Raw genomic sequence first — 20,315 nt, 5'->3', positions numbered from 1 at the left:
AACAGCAACTTATATCTGTTATCTTATTATAAGTGCACTTTACTCATGTCACTATGATCAAGGTAGAATTCCCAGATTTGTGTTACTTGAGTTGAGCCTCCTACCCTCCAAACCCTCTCTCTCTCTCTCTCTCTCTCTCGCTCTCTCTCTCTCTCTCTCTCTCTCTCTCTCTCTCTCTCTCTCTCTCTGTCTTACCTCAAGGGGTTCTGTCCCAACCCAGGCTCCTTTTAATGTCCCCATCTGAGGGAACAGCTCTAGCACACACACATGGTACGCCTCAACAGTTTAACGGCTGTGAAAGACCCACTGCCAGAAACATGTTAACTTGAAGGGAAATGGTGAGCATAAATCAATGCAACAAGCTGGTAATGCAACAATTCAGAAATATACTGCATATTAAGCATGATATAGCTGGTGGATAAACCCTTTAACCCAAATGAGCTTTGGTTTGTGCCAGTACAGGTGCTCTCAGTATTGCCTTTACGCACGCTGCCTGGCGATGGATGCTTCCTTTTCGTGAACTGCTTGTGTATATATTAAGCTTGGGCAGGTTGGTTGCACAGCACTGGAATTAGCTTCTGTCCCCATCTGCGATGTGTCCGCGGGTACTCTATAATTTGAATGTGTTCGCCAATAACGATGACATTTATGATTTCGGAAATACCAGCAGAGTTACTGGGCAAACACATTTCTCTTACCTCACGGCGCCCGCGTTCTATGAGAAGGAGAGAGCGAGGGGGAGAGGGGGAGGGAGGGGGAGGGAGGGAGAGGGAGAGAGAGGGAGAGAGGGAGAGGTAAGTGGACAGAGAGAGGGAGAGGGAGAGAGAGGGAGAGGGAGGGAGAGGGAGAGGTAAGTGGACAGAGAGAGGGAGAGGGAGAGAGAGGGAGAGGGAAAGAGGGGGAGAGGGAGAGAGAGAGGGGAAGAGGGGGGAGAGGGCGAGAGAGAGAGGTAGAGGTAAAGAGACAGAGAGAGGGAGAGGGTGAAAGACAGAGGGAGAAGGAGAGGCAGGGGGAAGATTCCAGTTTGCATGTGTCTATGTGAACTACAGTGAGACAGGGGGAGGCCGTGTGAAGACAAGAGGAGAGTTTTATCGGTGTGTCAGAGAACACGGCAGAGCTGTAGAAATCTGACAGATCGCTCGTCGTTTATAATGATACATCCACCAGTGTGACAGCTCTCTTGAGGATTTCAAGTGTGGCAGTGGCAGATGAGGATGCTTTATGACCTGTTGGATCTCACCGATGTGGCTGAGGAGGATGCGCTAAATGATTTTCCTTTTCACACCGTCATTGGGGATGAGTGACATTTATTCCTCACATCTAAAGTACACTTTATTTTTTTTTTCTTTATTCTTTTGGAGTTTAAGCGGTTCGAGATCTGTCATGGTTAATGCAGATGGATGGAGTGGTTGCGTTCGAAGTAAAACGGTTGTTGTGACTTCCTCCAACAAGAGAAAATGGACATGTAGCATATCTCCTTTATTAAAAGTTATATCCTCAAGCATTGTGTTTTTCTAGTGGCGGGAAGAAGTTACTGGTTATTCCACAGGTATTAGTTTGCTACGACTTTTTCTTTGTTTCAGTCTTTATTTGATAGCTCTGCATCACTTATCACCCACTCTTAATCTCGCTCCCCCTCTACCGTGTTTTCCACTCGATGCATGAACCACGACGCAGCTGATGAATGGCTCTAGTGTACACACACACACACACACAAACACACACACTCACACACACACACACACACACACACACACACAAACACACTCACATACTCATGAAATCCCATGTGCATCCTCCAGGCATGATTGCAGCGGGCGACACAAATTAATTGATTCCAATACTAATGGACTCAATGGTCGCAACTGCATCCTAAGTGGCTGCTGGTTAATTCCATATTGATGAATGGACTTCCTCAGCGCGCACTCAGAACAATGGTTTCCAATTAGAGAGCTACTAATTGCAGACGCATTGATTGCCTGGTGAGGGAGCGGGGAAACGACAACAGGATCATCCAATCCTTTCTGGATATTGTTGACTGTTGCTGAGGTTTTCCTAGTCGAGATAAGCCCAGAAAAAATGATTTAATCTTCCGATCTTTGAACTTTAATTTGTTGTGTTGAGTACAGAGCATCTAAAACGTGATCTAAAACACAATTCATCCACGCCAATTTTTACTTTGTGGAGATTTTTGGAAAATATTTGTAGAAGATAGTGATTTGCTGTCAGGTTCACTCGAGGCCGGGCAGGCTGTGAAGCAAACAGAATGAAAGTTGTACACATGTTCAGCTCTCTTGTCGTGCGTCTTGTTTCATTCGTTAATTTTGTTCATTATTGAATGTGTTTAATCAACCCATCCGTTGATTAATTAATTTAGCGGGCATCTATTGGTTTATTTTGTCATCGGTGGCGACACAAATGAGGTAGAGAGGCTGGTGGGGGGTTGGGCTGTCAAGTGTTATAACCGCTTATCCATCAGAAGAACTAGTGGTAGATGGGAAGATGCACTTCTACTCCTCTGTCTGGGTGAATAACGCAGTTTACCTCATACTATGTAGAGCACTTTGGGGATATAGGCTGTGTGTATGGGGATTAGGGTGGGGTTTTTGTTGTTGTTGGATGTTGTTGCTGTCGTCTTTGTGGTTGTCGGAATTTTAATTGTCTGTTTGTGTGTCAAACGATTCTTGCACTGCAAATGTTGAATTTCCAAAAGGACGAATATCTATTTATCTATCCAACTGCCAATTGCTTTATACGACAAGAACCTATCCTTTTATGGCTCCAAACCCCAAAATGTGCCCATGGATATTAATTTGTTTATCTATGAAGTAATTTATTTAATGACATGAATTCCCAGTGATTGTCATGAGCCTGGTGCTGTGTGTGGGCAGCTGTGTGTCCTGCTGTCTAAATGCGTGATGCATACTACCTCACATTGCGATGTGTGTCTGAGTGTGTGTGCGGGGGTTGGATGGTAACCTCAGGGGAGATGAGGTTATTCGTTTGTAGAGTTAGATGGAAGGTCAGCCCACCAGCGCAAGTTTCTCTCACGTAGCTCCTAATGCAATAAAAACACACTGAGTGGGGTTGGCATTAGAAGTGAATCCCCTCACATCTATCTATCTCTCTCTCTCTCTCTCTCTCTCTCTCTCTCTCTCTCTCTCTCTCGCTCTCTCTCGCTCTCTCTCTCTCTATTTACCACTCTAGCTAGACCACCCTTCGCTGCCTTTCTCCCAGGCTTCTGGCCGTCTCGTCTCTCCAACCTCCATCGAATTATTCGACTCCAGTACTCCACTCTAATTCTAAAAACCCATCAGGCCTTTTAAGTTCACTTCCCCCTCAGTTGATTACCACCCCCCCCTTACTTATCCAGCTTTCACGAGTTTAAAGACGAGTTTGAAGATGGCTTTTATACTAAGAAGATTATGTTGAAAGTATAAACTGAGGTCATGACGTCACCTCATCAGTGGTTTCTGCTCTCCACCAAACACAACAACAATAGCGTATGCACAACAATGCAACAATAGCATCATCACAATGTCACTGAAAATACTACAATCAAAGCTACAATTTTAAATTTTCAATCGTTGCTAAGAATGCTTTATAACTATGAAGAGGCAAATATTCTGGAAAGTAAAATAAAGACAGGTAGATATACCACTAGCAAAGTAGGTACTTTGGGTACTGGAATGCCGTTTGAGAGTGTTGCCTCTTTTCCCTTAAGTGGGTAGCATATTACAGGGGGAAAATAAGTTTGGCAAGGTCGTTAGAAGAACATTTTGTGATTGCGAAGAAAACAAAAGAACGCACATTCCAACCAAAGTTCCTGTTCGGCATTTTCTGCAACTCAGAGATTTGTAACTTGACAAAATCTCAGCAGATCTCGAATCGCACACAGGTCTCTGTGTGTGATTCTTCAGAAAAGCACGGTGGTGATGAATTACTTTGGTCTTATTTCCTGGTCTCCACACACCCCACTGGTCTCCACTAATGGAACGTGCAGAACTGCCTTGAGTATAAAACAGGTCTGCGAAAGATGTCTTAGCCAGTCGAATTTAAATCGACTTCTTCTTCTATTGAAGAATGCTGACCACTTAAGGTAGAAAGACATAATTTGTTTTTTCTTTGCTTTTTTGTGATTTGTCTTTCTAAATGGCCTGCCATTTGAATAAAGGCCCAAGCAGACAGGAAATTCAATTTGTTCGATTGTCATTTATGAAAGATTTGGCTGGAGCAAAGGATCAGGGCAGCCACAATAAGATTGGCTTGGCAGGTAACAAGTTGTGTGTGGGAGAGAGAGCCAGAGCGCGAGAGAGAGAGAGAGAGAGAGAGAGAGAGAGAGAGAGAGAATGGGAGAGGGAGAATACATAGGTTTTTTCTGAGGACAATAACGCAGTTTAACAACAAAACGTAGATGCAGGCCTGGGCTACCCACCACAGAAACAAATTATACACAAATTTTACGAAACTAAAATAAATTATGCACACTCCGATGTTTATAAACTGCCCATTGAAGAATCATCGGAAGGGATATGTTTATTGTTAACACGGTGCTGGCCTTGCTTGCAGTGCTTAATGCTCTGTACTCAATAGCACTTATTCTCTGGCGTTTGTGGCTGTTTATGAGGTGAGCACACAAAGTTTAATATGCTCTCCTCCCTTTCAGTTTGTCCTGGCTGTGAGCGTTTAAACTCAACCCACACAGAGTCGGGAAGCCAACAGATTGACCATTTGTCAGCCTTTGCAATTGTTAACATTTAGATTTGCTGGACAAGTTATGTACACCGAGACAATCAGGGCTCAGTTTATAGCATTACAGTTTCATTTAAGATCATTATTTATTGCTAATGGGTCTATTTGCGAATCATTGTTGTTAACCTATCGTTTAATGGTAGTCGTTTAACAGTAGTACAATGGTCTAATTCCTAATATATAGTAAGAAGAGGTGTGTGTGTTTGTGTGTGTGTGTGTGTGTGTGTGTGTGTGTGTGTTTGTTTGTGTCTGAGAGAGAGACTCTGAGAGAGTCTGTGTGTGTTGTGCATTTGCGTTTTCATCAGTTTCCATTTTTTGCAGGAATGCCAAAAAGGTTGTATGAAAGAGGCAGACAGTGAATAGAGAAATCTGCTCTTTGTAAGAAATGTTTGTCATTTATTTTCTCCTTGTTGACAAACTCAAAGCAGCACTCAAGTCTATCAACAGCAGGCTGCATGAAAAACTCAACCATCATCATCATCATCATCATCATCATCATCATCATCATCATCATCATCATCATCCTCAAGAACCACCATATTGGATGGTGTGGTGTGTAGAGAGAGAGGGAGGGAGAGAAAGAGAGGGATAGAGGGAGAGAGTGAGGGGTGGGGCGTGTGACTTATACAACACATTTGGACTGCATGGAGACATCCCTCCACCAACACATGCTACATGACGATATGTGGCGGTGAGAGGGCCATGAGAAGGGGCCGCCATGCTGACATTTGGGGCCCGCTCCCATCAGGGGGACAGCGGACACACTCTCGGCTCACTTATCAGCCTTCTCAGCCAGCAAGCAGTCAGCAGCGATCAGCTTAGCCAACATTCGGAACGCCAAGCCTTTGTGTGCGTGTGTGTGTTTGTGTGTGTAGGTGTGTGTGTTTGTGAAGATACAAGTATTTGCACACATAAACACACACATTTACGAAGGCTTATATTGCGTATATCGAAAGTCACACCTATGCTCATAAACACACATCCGCACACAAATACACGCACACACACACACACACACACACACACGCAGACACACACACACCGACACACACAAACACACACACACAACCCGAAGTGATTCCCATAGGGCAAGGGAAGTAAAACCTTAGGCAATTGCCTGGCTTGATAACAGAGCTCTGACATCTTAGAGGAATATCAACTCTCTCTGTGCATTAGGTGTGGAGAGGTCCCAGTACAGTGCTGTTATTATACGACTTTATTCAAGAATCTGCCCGTCCTTCAATTAAATGTTGATTACAAGTGCTGAAAACAAAGAAGCATGATTATGTGTTGTTTAAAATTCCATAATGTGTTTTTGTTTTCTCATTTATCCACCCACAAAGGCCTCATTATTTTTGCATTATGCTCCATTAGGATGCGACTGACAGTTATCTGAAGCATTTGGTTTGAATAATCCGTCTGCCAGTCTGTCAGTCATCCTTTACACTGAGATGGTGTGTTGATGTGCACAGGCCCTGTGGTTGAACATAAACCATGGGTGTGTTGTTCCCTTGGGAGACGACAGCATACATTCGCTAGTTAATGTGCCTTGCTGATTAGATGCAGTCGGCAATGCCAAAGTGGTAGAGTTAATTGGCTAGCTGGCAGAGCATAAATAGAGCCTAGCTTAGCCTAGCCTAGCCTAGCCTAGCCTAGCCTAGCCTAGCCTGGCTTGGCTGCCGGTGTATCATGACATGGGGGTCGTGTTTCCTAGAAGCCAATCAAGGAATCAGTAAACTTTCATACCTAATAATACTAATAATAATTATTTATTAGATAGTTAATAATAATATAACATGGTAGGCCTTTTTCATTCCAAAGCAGTCTGTTATTTCACATAGAATTTGTTATTCTGAAGTGTTGGTGGACTTTCACATTGACCCTACATAAATAAATTGTCATAAACAAAAAAAAAGTTATTAAGCATAGTGTAAGACCTATTAAACATGTTTTAACAAATTACATGTTTAATTATTATAATACATGAATCATTTCCTCAATACAAACTCTTAGATAAACCCTGTTTGCTCACTAATCCATGACCTCCTAATAGCTTGATGGTTATCAGGCTACACGTTAATTCTAGCGAGAGATTGTACCTCTTATGTTAATTACTATCTTGTTTGCTCTAATTGCCTTTGTGTTTTACGGGGGTTAAAACCCTCCAAACATCACCTCAACTCATCATTCACTCTCACTGGAGCTGTGATGAAGGAAACATGTCTTACTTCACCCTTTCCGAGGGCGACTATTAGAACCAGACTCCCGTCAGCGCTTCGCTGGAGCTGTAAAATAAACATAAACGCTGGTAAAAACATGAGCAGCCATTGGTGGGATCCACACAGAGTTCTGGGTTTGTTATTATCCTCTGTGGGTGGCATCCCATTTCAAGGCACAGGTAATTGTGCTAATATGGCAACAAAGCTATAGGACTCAGCGTAGCAGTCTTTTTTCGCTGTCGCTCCATGGGAAACCATGGGTGGCATTTCAAACACCTTATTACCCTGCGAAGTGACACGCTCGTAATTGCCTTTATTTTGCTGAAACTAGCCTTTATAATGGCGCTAAGTGCACAGTGCAGTAAATGGCAGCGTTATTTAGCCCGTGATTGGGTCTGTTTGGTAGTCAGCACCAGTCATCTCGAGCTAAGGCACACATCAGAACGTGAGTGGGACCAGAGATGTGAAAAAGGCTCCCGCGTAATTGGACCTTCGGCCCACCCCCGCAAATTCAAATAATGGTTTGCTCCTGATACAGCAGGAAAAGGAGTTAGTCGGGACGTGTGTTTTTCACCTGGTTGCTGGGCAGGTAATAATAATCTTGGGGCGTGTATGGTTCACAAAGTTTGTATTAAAGACATTATGTCCGTTTTTTGAGTTATTGTGTTTGACATTTGGTTTATACTAGAGCTGCACGATATAGATTGTTTAAGCATTTTAATCACGATGTGCACATGCGCACAAATAGTCACATCACAGGACTTTGCGATGTCAAGCAAGGCGAATAAACTCAAACTTGTCATGGTACAACTTTCTTGCTGCTTGATTCAAAAGAAAAATGTGCACCGTTTTCATTTTCGTTCTCATCTTTTTTTAGTCAGGCCTTTAAACTCACATTCGCAAGTAAAAAAAAAGTGAACGTGAATGAAAAACCTTACGTCATAGGTTAAAGTTATCCTTCCGGCAAATGTTCTGTACAGCGCACACGCAAACCACACCCTCAATTTAAAATTAGTACAAGGAGTGTTCTCCACATGAGTGAGCTGACGTACCTCAAACACTCAATACATTAGCAGAGATGAATTTGCATTGTTGCTGCAGTTTACTCGGACATCGCAATACAGAGTTCTAGTTGTTTCTGTCAAAGCTGTTGAATGCGACAGCGTCTGCTGTCGCATTATACTTGGTGCTATACTTGGTGCAAGTGCGCCTCTTCCTCATCCTCACCTCAACCGCTTGTCCGGGGTCGGGTCACAGGGGCAGCAGCTCTAGCAAGTGTGCCGTAGCAACCAAATCTATTCAAGTCTATTGTGTTAACAAAAAGAGTTTCTTGTGATTCATTTGTGAAAGTTCTGAAGGACACTGTTAGATAGTTAACTTAGTTATAGCTTAGCAACGTTGGTCAATACTTAGCGATATGATTAACTGATATTTATAGTACCTTCTTATGTTTTGATCATGGCCAGAACTACTTCAACTTTGAGCAGTTGAATTCCATCCAGTTAATGGTGTCTTTGTGTGTGTGTGTTTGTGTATGTGTGTGTTGAAACCCCGAAACATACCCTCCGCCTTGTGCTTTACCCAACACCTGCAATGGTTCACCTCCAGCAGTAGCATCAGTTAGCCTTAGCATACAGTCCACCCATATCATCAAGAGAGTGTTGATTGGTCCACCCTGGGCCAGTCGTCCTCATCTATTTCTGCAGCGTGTTTATCAATAGGCCTACAAGTATAGAGATGGATCAGACGTATGGTGTGTGACTATTGTACTATACCAAGAAAGAAGCCAGCAGCGTTCGGGTTGATACATATTTTTGTATTTACAGCCAAAACAAAACCATGTAGTGTTGTTTAGAAGACTTGTATAAACCTGTTGTCCTGTAGACTGCCTTTGTATGGCATGCATGTATTGTACATAACTTAGTATATTTATGGTAGATGTAGGACTTTTAGATATGCACTGTATCGTTGCATTGTGTTTTCATTGTTATTTGAGTTGGACATTATTGAAAAGCAGTGCAGGCTCAATAACTGGTTCCATTTTTTTGTGGGTGGCTTAAGATATTAAGATATTAAAATATTGTTCCACTACGGCTGTCTTGCATTTGTATCAAACACCTTGTCATACTGTTGAACTACACTGCCGAAGTTATGCGGCTAGCAGCCACAAATAACGCTACAAAGGCTGCATGGGAGAACCAAACAACGACTTGCGACAGAGCCATTATGGACAATAGACCTAGAGAGCTCAGCTAAGCACACTTACAAATACACACACACACATTAGAGATAATGTGGGTGTGTAGCATCAGTATATAACAGTATATAATAAGCGTGCGGTCTGATGGCACAGTCAAAATCTAAACTATACAACAGAGAGTCAGTTCTCATTGTGGTTGAAATGATGTAACAGGTGGACTCAATTAACAAGTGTATTCAAACGCTGCTCTTACTAGACTAAATGTGCAATTATATTATTTTGAAAAGAAGCAGCATCAATGGGTTTAAAAAAATAATTGGCATTCATTGTGTGCAGTTGCTTGTGCAAACAGTTCCTCCGATTTACCGTACTCTAGACTATAGGAGGATACGCTATCGTGGATTAGGCTAATTTTCAGAAGCCATATGCATAGCTGTATGGCCCCATATAGAGCCCAGCTATAAACACATGGCAGAGAGAGGCTAATTGTGGGGCTTCTGTTCTTCATTTTACTTGCCGTTCTGTTCCTGGTGTGAGCATGAGTCAGCGCTACAATGTATGGAGCTAATCGGATTATTTAGCTTCTCCAGTTTATGCTCTTCTGCAAATTCTGTGTTTGTGTGTGTGTGTGTGTGCGTGCGTGTGTGTGTGTGTGTGTGTGTGTATTTGTGTGTGTGTGCGTTTATGTGTTAGTGTGGTTGTGCATGCTTATGTGTGCCTGCGTGGAATAAAACCCTACATGTGAAGCGATAAAGGGGTGCGGTACCCATTCCAGTGGTAATCAGTATGGTAACCAAGGGGGGGGAGGGAGCATTGGAAGGGATATTCTGAATCATGTGACCCCTGATCCAATGAGAGGGAAACCTGCTCAGCCAAAATAAACATAAATACATGAGCAGACATTGGGGGAAAATTATTGGTTGCTAATTGCCAACTTCAATCACACTTGTAGTACACTTTGAGTGTACTGCAAGTGTATAGAGTATATGTTATTGTGTTTACGTTTGTGTGTGTGTGTATGTCTGGGCTTGTGTGTGGCCAACCTGACTGCCGGAGAGCCGCAGAGTGTAGCAGGTGGATGGAAGGTCTCCACTGGCTCCGTCGAGCAACCGGGAGACGACAGGAGAAATACTTCACAGTACATTGAGCAAAATATGCAATTACATTCAGTGTGGATGAAAAAAAAGCAAGAAAATATCTTCTGATACAAACGATTACAAGCAAATGAATGATTTAATAATGAATAAAGGAATTACGAATGAATGAATGAATGAAGGAATGAATGATTTAAGGGAAACATCATTGAATGACCTAATTTAAAGAGAATGGTGAGCATTATGCTGGTAACCATGCAGCATGGCAGGCAGGAACTTACGCCTGAGAACCTAGATGATGAAGAGAGTCTGCTCTGTCGGCTTGAGTTGTCAGGGAAGGAAGGCAATAACAACATAACAATAGAGCATCTTGTAGTAGCTTTGTGCACGCACACACACGCACGTAGGAACACACACACACACAACTCATAAACAGTACGAGTCTACGTGATGTAGAGGGTTGCAACCCTCCCGTTTCACCTCTTCCCTAACCTGCATCTCTCATTCCCCATCCTCAACACACAAACACATACCCCCAGGCACACACACACACACACACACACACAAACACACACACACACACACACACACACGCGTGCGCACACACGCACGCACACACACACACACACACACACACACACACACACACACACACACACACACACACACCAACAGGTTACTGACAAGGTGATGGGAAACATATATAGGCAGAGCACATAATGTCCTCAGAGCATGTGTATGTGATGTTATGTTTTTCCATAGTAACACACACACACACACACACACCCACACACATGCACACACACACACAAACACACACACACACACACACACACACACACACACACACACACACACACACGCACCAACGCACGTACACATCCAAATAAATGGTACAATCCGCCCTTCCTCTCTCAGGCCTCTGGCCCAATTTCCACCGTTACAGCGTGCAGCGGTGCTGAAACACTTTAGTGAATAGAGTTTAAGAAGTAGTCGTCATTTTTCACGACCCTGCCCAGTGCGAATGCAAAACTTCTCCCCAATGAGCCCGATGAGAAGTTTTGGGAACACTTTGCCTCCAAGTCCAGGGATATATGTGAGGCGCTCCATCGACTACTCTGTCTATTTCTTTGCCCTGCTTTCCGTCACATCTAAGGTGTGGAAATGCGCTGTGACTCGTCATTAGAACACTCCATAGATGGTCCTATTGGTCGGGACACGTTAATGTCATGCATCCTGCTTGAGGCCACATGTATCACATCTCCTCTGTTGAGCATCATAGTGCGGAGGCCGACAGACAGCCTCATGAATGAGGTGCTGGGGTGGAGGACATGTGATGCAACAAGCTCCAAGGCTGCACAATGGAAGTGTGTATATTATCATATATTTGTGCCAACCGCATGATGGATCCCCCTCCTGTACAATGATGTGGATATTTTGGTGCCCTAGCCGTATTCACACAGGCTGCTGTGGCTGGAGCAAGGTGTATTCTTTTGGGGTTCTCTCGAGGGAGCTCCGCCCAGCATACACTGGGACAAATGTATTCACTGCAGCTATTTTCTGACATTCTCTTGTTGTCACAGTGTTTCTACCCTGCCCCCTTCACTCATACCAATCTCTTCCTCTCCTGTGTCCATTCCTTGCCACTGATCCCCCCCCACACACACACACACCCCATACACATACACATACACACACACACAAACACACACGCACGCACACACGGACACCTACATGCACACCCACACCGACATGCACATGATCACCCACCCACACACACACACACACAGACACATGCACGCGACATGAACGCGAACACCCACCCACACACACACCCACACACACACACGCACACACATAAACACGGATGTGCATGCACAGACATACACACATACACACACAGACATACACACATACAAACACAGACACATACACACTCTCCCTAAAGGTAAGCACTGCCAAAAGCCACAGAACAACTGTCACCCGAGGCCGTGGTTTTCTTTCCCCGCCTGCACCAAAAGCGCTGCCATCCATCTTGACGCCCACTGCACCCTGCTCTGCCGCCTCGGCGCCCATCCTTTCGGCTGCTGTGATTGGACATCGCTGTTACCTAGGACAATGTGTGGGAAATCAAAGCATCTCTGGGTCATTTTTAGGCAGATTTCCACTTAATTTCTAATTCATTAGTGCAGTTTATTACATTCATTTGTCAGAGACCATTCATCTCGCGCAAGCAGAAGAAATGCATTGTGCCAGGTGAGCTACTAGCTAACTTCGAATTGCGGTTGCTGGGTGAATTTATTGAAAAAAAAGTTTTGATAAATAAAAAAAAAAAACATATATATATATAGAAAATTATGATTCATTTTTTTTATTGATACAGTCTATCTACTTTATGTTTATATATAAAATATGTATTTACCAGTTGTAAATGGGGGGTCAGTACTGTAGCTGGTGGACGGCTCACCTTGGTCACTGGTGCAGATGAATATTCTGTGTTGTTTTTATCACAATACAACCCAAATAATTAAAACAATACAAACAATAAAATAATAATTAGATAGGATATTTGTAACATTGGAATAAAAAACCTGCTGTTTAAATAAAGTATTATCGTCATATTTATAATCATCAATAATATAATGTACATTTTAATTTTTTCATTTTGATTATCAAAATCTATATTTTGGAATATCTTTTGAATGGAGGAAACAGCCGTGCATGCATACAGTCCACGTACACATTCACACGTGCGATACACCACACGTATCCCAGATGCTCAGTGTTTTGTTTGCGCGTGCGGGCCGCGTGAGTGTGCCTTCACTGCAGGTCACACCCTATTACCCCGTGCTAATTCAACCCAAGCACCCTCCTCTATGTGCTCCCACTGATCGTGCCTCATTCTCCTGCCTCATTCTGCTGCCTCCCTGCGGTGCTGGTGGTTTTGCTCCGGCCCCGTGAACATCATCCTTCATGCTCGCTGTGCAGGCCAGTGTGAGCGCCCCGCGCCCCCTTCTTTCCCGGGAGGGGGGGAGGAGAGAATCCAATATTTTAATGTTCTGCTTTGTTGACCTTACATATAATAGAGCGTAGCCGTGGCTGATGAGGGGCCGTGCAGGCGAGCGTGTGTGAGTGTGCGTGAGCGTGTGTGTGAGTGTGTGTGTTTGGTGGAGGCTCATCAAGTGAATAAAGAGCAGGTCCTGGAGGGCTCAGTGCTCAACGGGGATCATAAACCCTGGACACGGATATTTGAACACATTGAACTCTAACTGGCCTTGCTCAGACAAGGACACATGCTTCCCCCCCCCCCCCCCCCCCCCCCCCCCCCCCCCCCCCCCCTCCCCCCAGCCCGGGCCCGGAGCCTCGTTGGCGGACAGAGGAGGAAAAATAGAAACTATTGATTTCTGGCTGTGTTTAATGTGATTGCTTTCGCATGGTGTTTTTGTTTGCATTTATAGATCATAGCCTGGCCCTTTTCTTTCGTGGCCTTTCAGTCGTTGGTTTTCAATTTTTCTTTCTTTCATTCTCTTTTCCTTGCCTTAACATCTTTTTCTCTTTGTGTGTGGAGGTGAGTTATTTGACTAGCGATATTCGCCGGCTGCCGATCAATGCTTGGTCAAGGCTTTCCTGTGAGGCACTTGGAATACAGCAGTCATAGAATCTCATTTTTGTCAGTAATGGCAATGGATATATATATATATATATATATATATATATATATATATATATATATACATACATCAAATTCTGGCAGATGCCACAGAAGCAAGTGGTTCCTTTCAGATATCTATTACTTTTATTATCATACATACAGTCAGAATTGAATGTTGCAAAGATCAGCTTGGGGGGATGGGACAATTGAGAAAGGCATATCAAATTGAAGGCAGAGTATTGGAAATTTGGTAACATCAGTAGTACATTGCGGGACATCCTTTCCCATTTCCAGGTTTGAGCGGCAATCCATGATCACATTGCTTTAAAAAACATCAAATTGAAAAGGAAATAGTGTTATAGTTTGAAAAACAGGGCACACTTTACGGAGGCATGGTCTGTGAAGGTAACTAATGGCAAATAAACTACAATGTTTCCCTATTTATTAAAGTTTCCCTCAAGGTCAGCGACCTCGTATTGACTTTAAATGACACATTCCCAGGCTCTTGTTCGATCAAAGATAGTTTTCTCCATATTGATTATATCGGTTGTGATGACTGCTGGATTACCACTATGCACCGAAACTTTCCTGACAACCCGCGGTAAGCTATCCTTTCTCCTTAAAATGATTGGAGCGAAACGGTTGCAAAGTTGCAGTCGTGGCACCGACACCCTGATCATGTGTTGGCTCAGACTCTGCGAGGTCGCTGGCGTCGGCGCCATCTCAGGTGCTAGGCGGTTATAGGCAGTTTGAAGCAGTGCCTTGCTGTGGTGTTGGCATGGCGACAGGCCTGATGCAGAGCATTAGAAATGTTGCTCAAAAGCCATCTGTAATAAAAAAAATGTTTAAACTTTATCGACTGTCGGAGGTTGGGTGTTTATTATCCAAGATAGCAAAGTGTGGAAGCATTGACGTTTTTTCTTCTTTTGATGGATGTTTTCAGTAGTTGTTTAGTTTTAGAATAAGACCGGGGTACTTCTGTGTTTTATCATGGCACACAACAAAAAATAATCTTGTCAATGTAGCTATTACGTTCTGTCTACCACACAGAGAGATGGACTCCGATCCTGACATGAACGCATGATGACCTTTGATGACCTCTCTGCTCTGTAAAGATTCCCGCTCAGTTAATTAAAGAGAAACAGAGCCCTGTCTTTATCGCTGTATCAGGTCACTCAAGCATTCACGTCAGGTTCTCTTTCAGAGCGCTCCACCAAAATCAATTTGAATATAACGTTGGCCGATCGAGAAGCAGCATTTCTCTTTTGTTGTGTTTTCGTAAGCGCTGCCCCGTTTCCCCTGAAAATATGACACCCATCACTTTCTGCTTCCCTAGAAATGAACCAACACCTTTCCCGACGTGCGTGAAATACATCTTCCACCAGCAGAGCGAAAAGACACATCCAATATTGTTCATAACACACACAAACACACACACACACCCACCACACACACACACACACACACACACACACACACACACACACACACACACACACACACACACACACACACACACACTCCCCAAACACACCCACATTCCCCCCACACACACACCCACCCCCACACACACAAACTCACACACACACAGACCCAGACACACACAGACACATATTTTGCCCACAGAGAGAGTGGCGAACGCAGAGAAGCGGTGGGGGTATTGACTCAGTCAGAGAGACACTGGGCTGTCATTAACTCTGTGAGAGGAGCTTTTAATGTAATTAAGGGTGAGAAAACGGGAGAGGAGGGAGGAGGGAGGTAGCGAGGGAGCTTGATGAGCAACCCAGAGGTCGAGCAAATCATGTCTGAGCCCCCCTTTCACGCTGTTGAGGCAGTGTGTTTTTTAATTAAAAGTACACCACCCTTCTACCCCCTTCAATTTCAACAATATGTCTCTCGCTCTTGCTCCTGCTCTCGCTCTCTCTCGCTCTCACACACACAGACCCACACAATGGTTTGACACACTACTGTCTGGACACACACACGCTTGATTAGTAGTAATCCTTATCTTTTCTACGGACGGCTTCTCGATTGTGTTTTTTTTCTCTGCTGGCTAATTTCATGAAGAGCATAATTACAACATTTTCAATTTCAGCTCACTGTTGAGTTAGCCGTCTGACATACTATCTCTGCACTGCAGCTGAGAGGGCCGTGCTGTGTGTGTGTGTTTGTGTGTGTGTGTGTGTGTGTGTGTGTGTGTGTGTGTGTGTGTGTGTGTGTTGCGGTGTGTCTGTGTGTGTGTGCCCGCAGTAGCGAGGGGTGTGTGTGTGTCTGTGTGTGTCCGTGTGTGTGTGTGTGTGTGTTTGTGTGCCCGCAGTATGTGTGTGTGTGTGTGTAAGTGCGTGTTTGCACACAGAGCATATGTGTGGATTGTCTATGAGTGAGTTCCTCAGCACGTGCTCGTGCAAGCGGGCGATCAAAACAAAAGGGGGGGGGGGGCTGAATTTGTGGGTGAGTGATACAAGAGCAAATTTCAAGCCAAATCTAAATTGGCACGGTGTCTGAAATTGGCACCGCTACATAAATCCACACAGTGCGGGGAGACCAGCACACAAGCACTTAGGAATTCTTTGGCCCATGCCAGGGTTTATAAAGACAAAATAACGTTAAGCATCGCTACTAGTATCCCATCCCCTGGCAGAGGACTCGGAGTCTGGAAGGAAATGAGTAGAAAACAAGGCAATATCCACACTCTGCGCTATCTGTTCCAGCAGTAGTAGGATGAAAGACCTGTCAGCCCTGATTAGAACTGCCCAACTGGCAGAGCCATGGTTTGAGGGGTGTGCGTGTCCGTGTGTGGTGTGTGTGTGAGCGCGTGTGTGAGCAATTGTGTGCGCACGTTTGTGTGTTGCAAGCATACACTCTTGTCCCACTAGAGAGCTCTGCGCTGGCCGGCCTGGGGCGGTACTCATGTGATCCCTTCACTCTCCCCTCCTTTTCATCTCCCTGGCCATCTTCCTCCTCCTCTTCCTCCTCCTCCTCCTCCTCCTCTTCCTCACCTCTCCTCTCCCACGCTCTGCCGGCCTCCCCTCCCCCACATCAACCCCCCGCCCTCCAACGCTACGTCCACGGACCTCCATATCGACGCTTGCATGTTCGACAAGCTGCTCCGCCGATCAGTGTGTCTGTGTGTGTATGTCTGTGTGTGCTTGTGTTGTGTGTGCGTGTGTGTGTTTGTGTGTGTGTGTGTGTGTGTGTGCTTGTGTTGTGTGTGCGTGTGTGTGTTTGTGTGTGTGTGTGTATGTGTGTGTGTGTGTGTGTGTGTGTGTGTGTGTGTGTGTGTGTGTGTGTGTGTGTGTGTGTGTGTGTGTGTGATCGTTGTCTCCCGCGTTGTCTGCGTCGACAGACCGGGACATGACTTCTCATTTTCCCGGGGCCCGTTGGCCCCTGCCTGAGTCTTCCCGGCCCATCGAGGCGGGGGGCCGTGCCAGGGACACAGCTTGGCCCTCCATGGTAATAAGCACTTCCATCAGCTGGTGCCACATTGCACCCCACACCGTGCTACGCCAACCCCCCCCCCCCCCCCCCCCACCCCCACCTCACCGCCGCAGCAACATAAGCCTTCATGGCAGCTCCTGCCAGCCCCCCAGACGTTTATCCCCTCCACCGTGAATCTGCAGCGCCTGATGCTTGAAGTAGAACGGAAACCGGCCGCTCCAGCTTGATTTCAGCACTATATATATATAAATACCAAGAGCAGGATGAGCATTACCTTTGAGAAAGTACCCAAACAAGATATGATATATATACTATTTGCTATACTGTGTGTAATTCCGTCTCGGCTTTGCCTTAACGGCGAAGGACTTCATTTCTTTTTAAGTATTCTTCAACGTTGACGATATGCACTGTTCGGGCATTGTAACATGGCAAAAGATGGACACACACACACCTACATTGACCTTTACTTGCTATTTTGTTTCTGCTCAACTTTAATGCTGCCACTATAAGCATTCATAGTTAGCACTTAGCCCTCTCTTCTCTCTACCCCACCACCCACCCACAACTTCCCACCCAACCCCTCAACGGTGTTGTGAGTTGCCTGTGTGCCAGTGGTTAGGGGGGCAGTCGGTCTGGTCCCCCGGCCTCCTCGTGTCAGCAGATGCAGAGGATCAGACCTGTTCCTTTTGTGACCAGAATGGACTTCATCGCGGAGTGTTTCCTGTACACGCTGCATCAGGATGGAGGCTTGCGCGACCGTGTTGAGCCTTATCGCTCACTCCTGTCACAAGCCGTTGGCCTAATGGCGGTTTACGTCTTCTCTCTCGCTCTCTCTCTCTGTCGCTCTCTCTCTTTCTTTCTCTCTCCCTCTCTCTGTCTCTCCGTCTCTCTCTCTCTCTTCACTCTTGGCTGTTATGTGGGAGAGTATTGAACTCGGATAATTTGTTGTTCAGGCAACACGCAGTGTCTTTACAGAGCACCGACGTATAGCTATTTCTTTCTCTCTCACCTTCCCCCTTTTTCTCTCTCCCTCTCTCTATCCCCTATCTCTCTCTGCTTCTCTCTCTCCCTCCCTCTCTTGCCATCACTCTTCTCATCTGTCTTCCTCGCTCTTTCGCTTTTGCTAAAGCACTTCCACGGACAAATCGTCATTTCAAGGCTCCGTGCTAGAGGCGGGCAGGGAGTCGCATAGTGTGTGTGTATGTTTCTGTGTGTGTGTGTGTTTGTGTGTGTGTGTGTCTGTGTGTGTGTGTGTGTGAGAGAGAGAGAGAGAGAGAGAGAGAGAGAGAGAGAGTGAGAGAGAGAGAGAGAGAGAGAGAGAGAGAGAGAGAGAGAGAGGTAGTGCAGTGTTAGAGGTGGGGCATTTTGAGAGATGACAATATGACAGAAAAGGATGAAAGAAGAGAGAGAGAGAAGGAGAGAGAGAGAGGGAGAGAGAGGGTCTGAGAGAGAGAGAGAGAGAAAGAGAGGGAGACAGAGAAAGGGACAGGGATAAAGGAAAGGCGAAAGGGAATACAAAGTTGCTTTAATCGGAACTTGCCAGGAGCAATGGGCACACACAGCTCCTTGGGAATCCAATTTAGCCCTTGCTGTTAGTTTAAGTGATATCAGCGCAATTAGCTGTCACAGGTCAGGTGTGTGAGCATAGCCCACTAAGTGTTTTCTTTTTTACACGCCGTGTTCGTGAAAGCACTATGTACCTTGCGTCTGCCAAAGGGAGGCAGAGAATCACTGTCCTCGCCAGCTCTTAAAGGGACGGCGCTCGGTTGGACCCGCTGATGAAAGTCAGCCTTCGTCTTCGCCCGCACTTTCTGTCAATCTTTTCTCTGAAATGTGTTTGTTTTGGAGGGTTGTTTTCCCTAGCCTCCCGCTGGTTCGAGATGTATTCGCAGTCCCTTCCTCTCTTCTGCACCACAGATTATTTGGGCTGCTTGTCAGGTCCATTCTTCTGGTCTGATGTCACGTGACTCACTCATCCAAAGTGAGGTTTTCTCCGCCATTGTTCTTGTGTGTTGTGTGAGTGTTGCTTGGTTGTATAAATTATCGGGAGAGAGACTCAGCGTAGGGACGGGGGGACGTCACACACGCCTTTCAGTGGCTCATTTCTAGTCCTTGTGTGAATTAGTGTGGGTGTGTTGGTGTGTGTGGGTGTGTGTTGGTATGGCCTTGACCTTTAAATACCCTTTCTCTGCCTCCCTCCTTACTCAGCTGTCTGTACTGTGTTTCTTTCTGTCTCTGTCTGCTCTGGACAGCGCCGCTAAATCACAACCATAATGCTCTGTGTAGGAATCAGCCGAGCTCTATGGAGCGAGAGAGAGGAACAGAGAGAGAGCGGGAAAGAGCCCATTAAACTATTTCAGCTCCCCTAGTCCTTTAACCTTATTGCAGCTACTTTTATTAAAGTCCTCACACCGAAATTTCTCCCTTTTGTATTTGTTTTTCATACTCACGGATACATTGTAATAATGGCATATATATGTTGTGGAAAAAGCTCAAGTGTTCCCTTTCCTTGCTCTCCAGGGGAGATCTGCGCCTTCAACATCCATGGGCTGGAGGCCCCGTTCGAGGCGGTGGTGCTGAACGGCACGTCGGGCGAGGGCCAGCTGAGGGCCCGGGGCCTGGTGGACTGTGAGCTGCAGAAGGAGTACACATTCATCATCCAGGCCCATGACTGCGGCTCCGGGCCGGGGGGAACCGAGGGCAAGAAGTCCCACAAGTAAGAGAGAGACCAACACCAGAAATACAGTTTAGTCTTGTTTGTACAGTCTATATATACTATATATATATATATATATATATATATATATATATATATATATATATATATATATATATAGTATATATAGTCTGTTCCATTCCATTCAGAAAGTTACTTTCATTTCATATATATAGTATATATATAGATATAGATATTTATATTTATACTCTCTCTCTCTCTCTGTATATATATATATATATAT

General features: G+C 45.0%; 1 protein-coding gene across 1 annotated transcript in view; it reads left to right on the top strand.

The window, feature by feature from the left end:
* LOC307073733 (calsyntenin-2-like) overlaps positions 1 to 20,315 on the top strand; it is a 212,852-nt gene that overhangs the window by 112,696 nt on the left and 79,841 nt on the right. The window contains exon 3 of the mRNA XM_079733692.1: positions 19,876 to 20,071. Coding sequence (XP_079589818.1) covers positions 19,876 to 20,071 — 196 coding nt within the window. The remainder of the gene's footprint in view (positions 1 to 19,875; positions 20,072 to 20,315) is intronic.

This window comes from Pollachius pollachius, assembly GCF_949987615.1.
Source record: "Pollachius pollachius genome assembly, chromosome: 3".
Lineage (NCBI taxonomy): Eukaryota > Metazoa > Chordata > Actinopteri > Gadiformes > Gadidae > Pollachius > Pollachius pollachius.
This window is presented reverse-complemented; position numbering and strand designations above follow the sequence as displayed.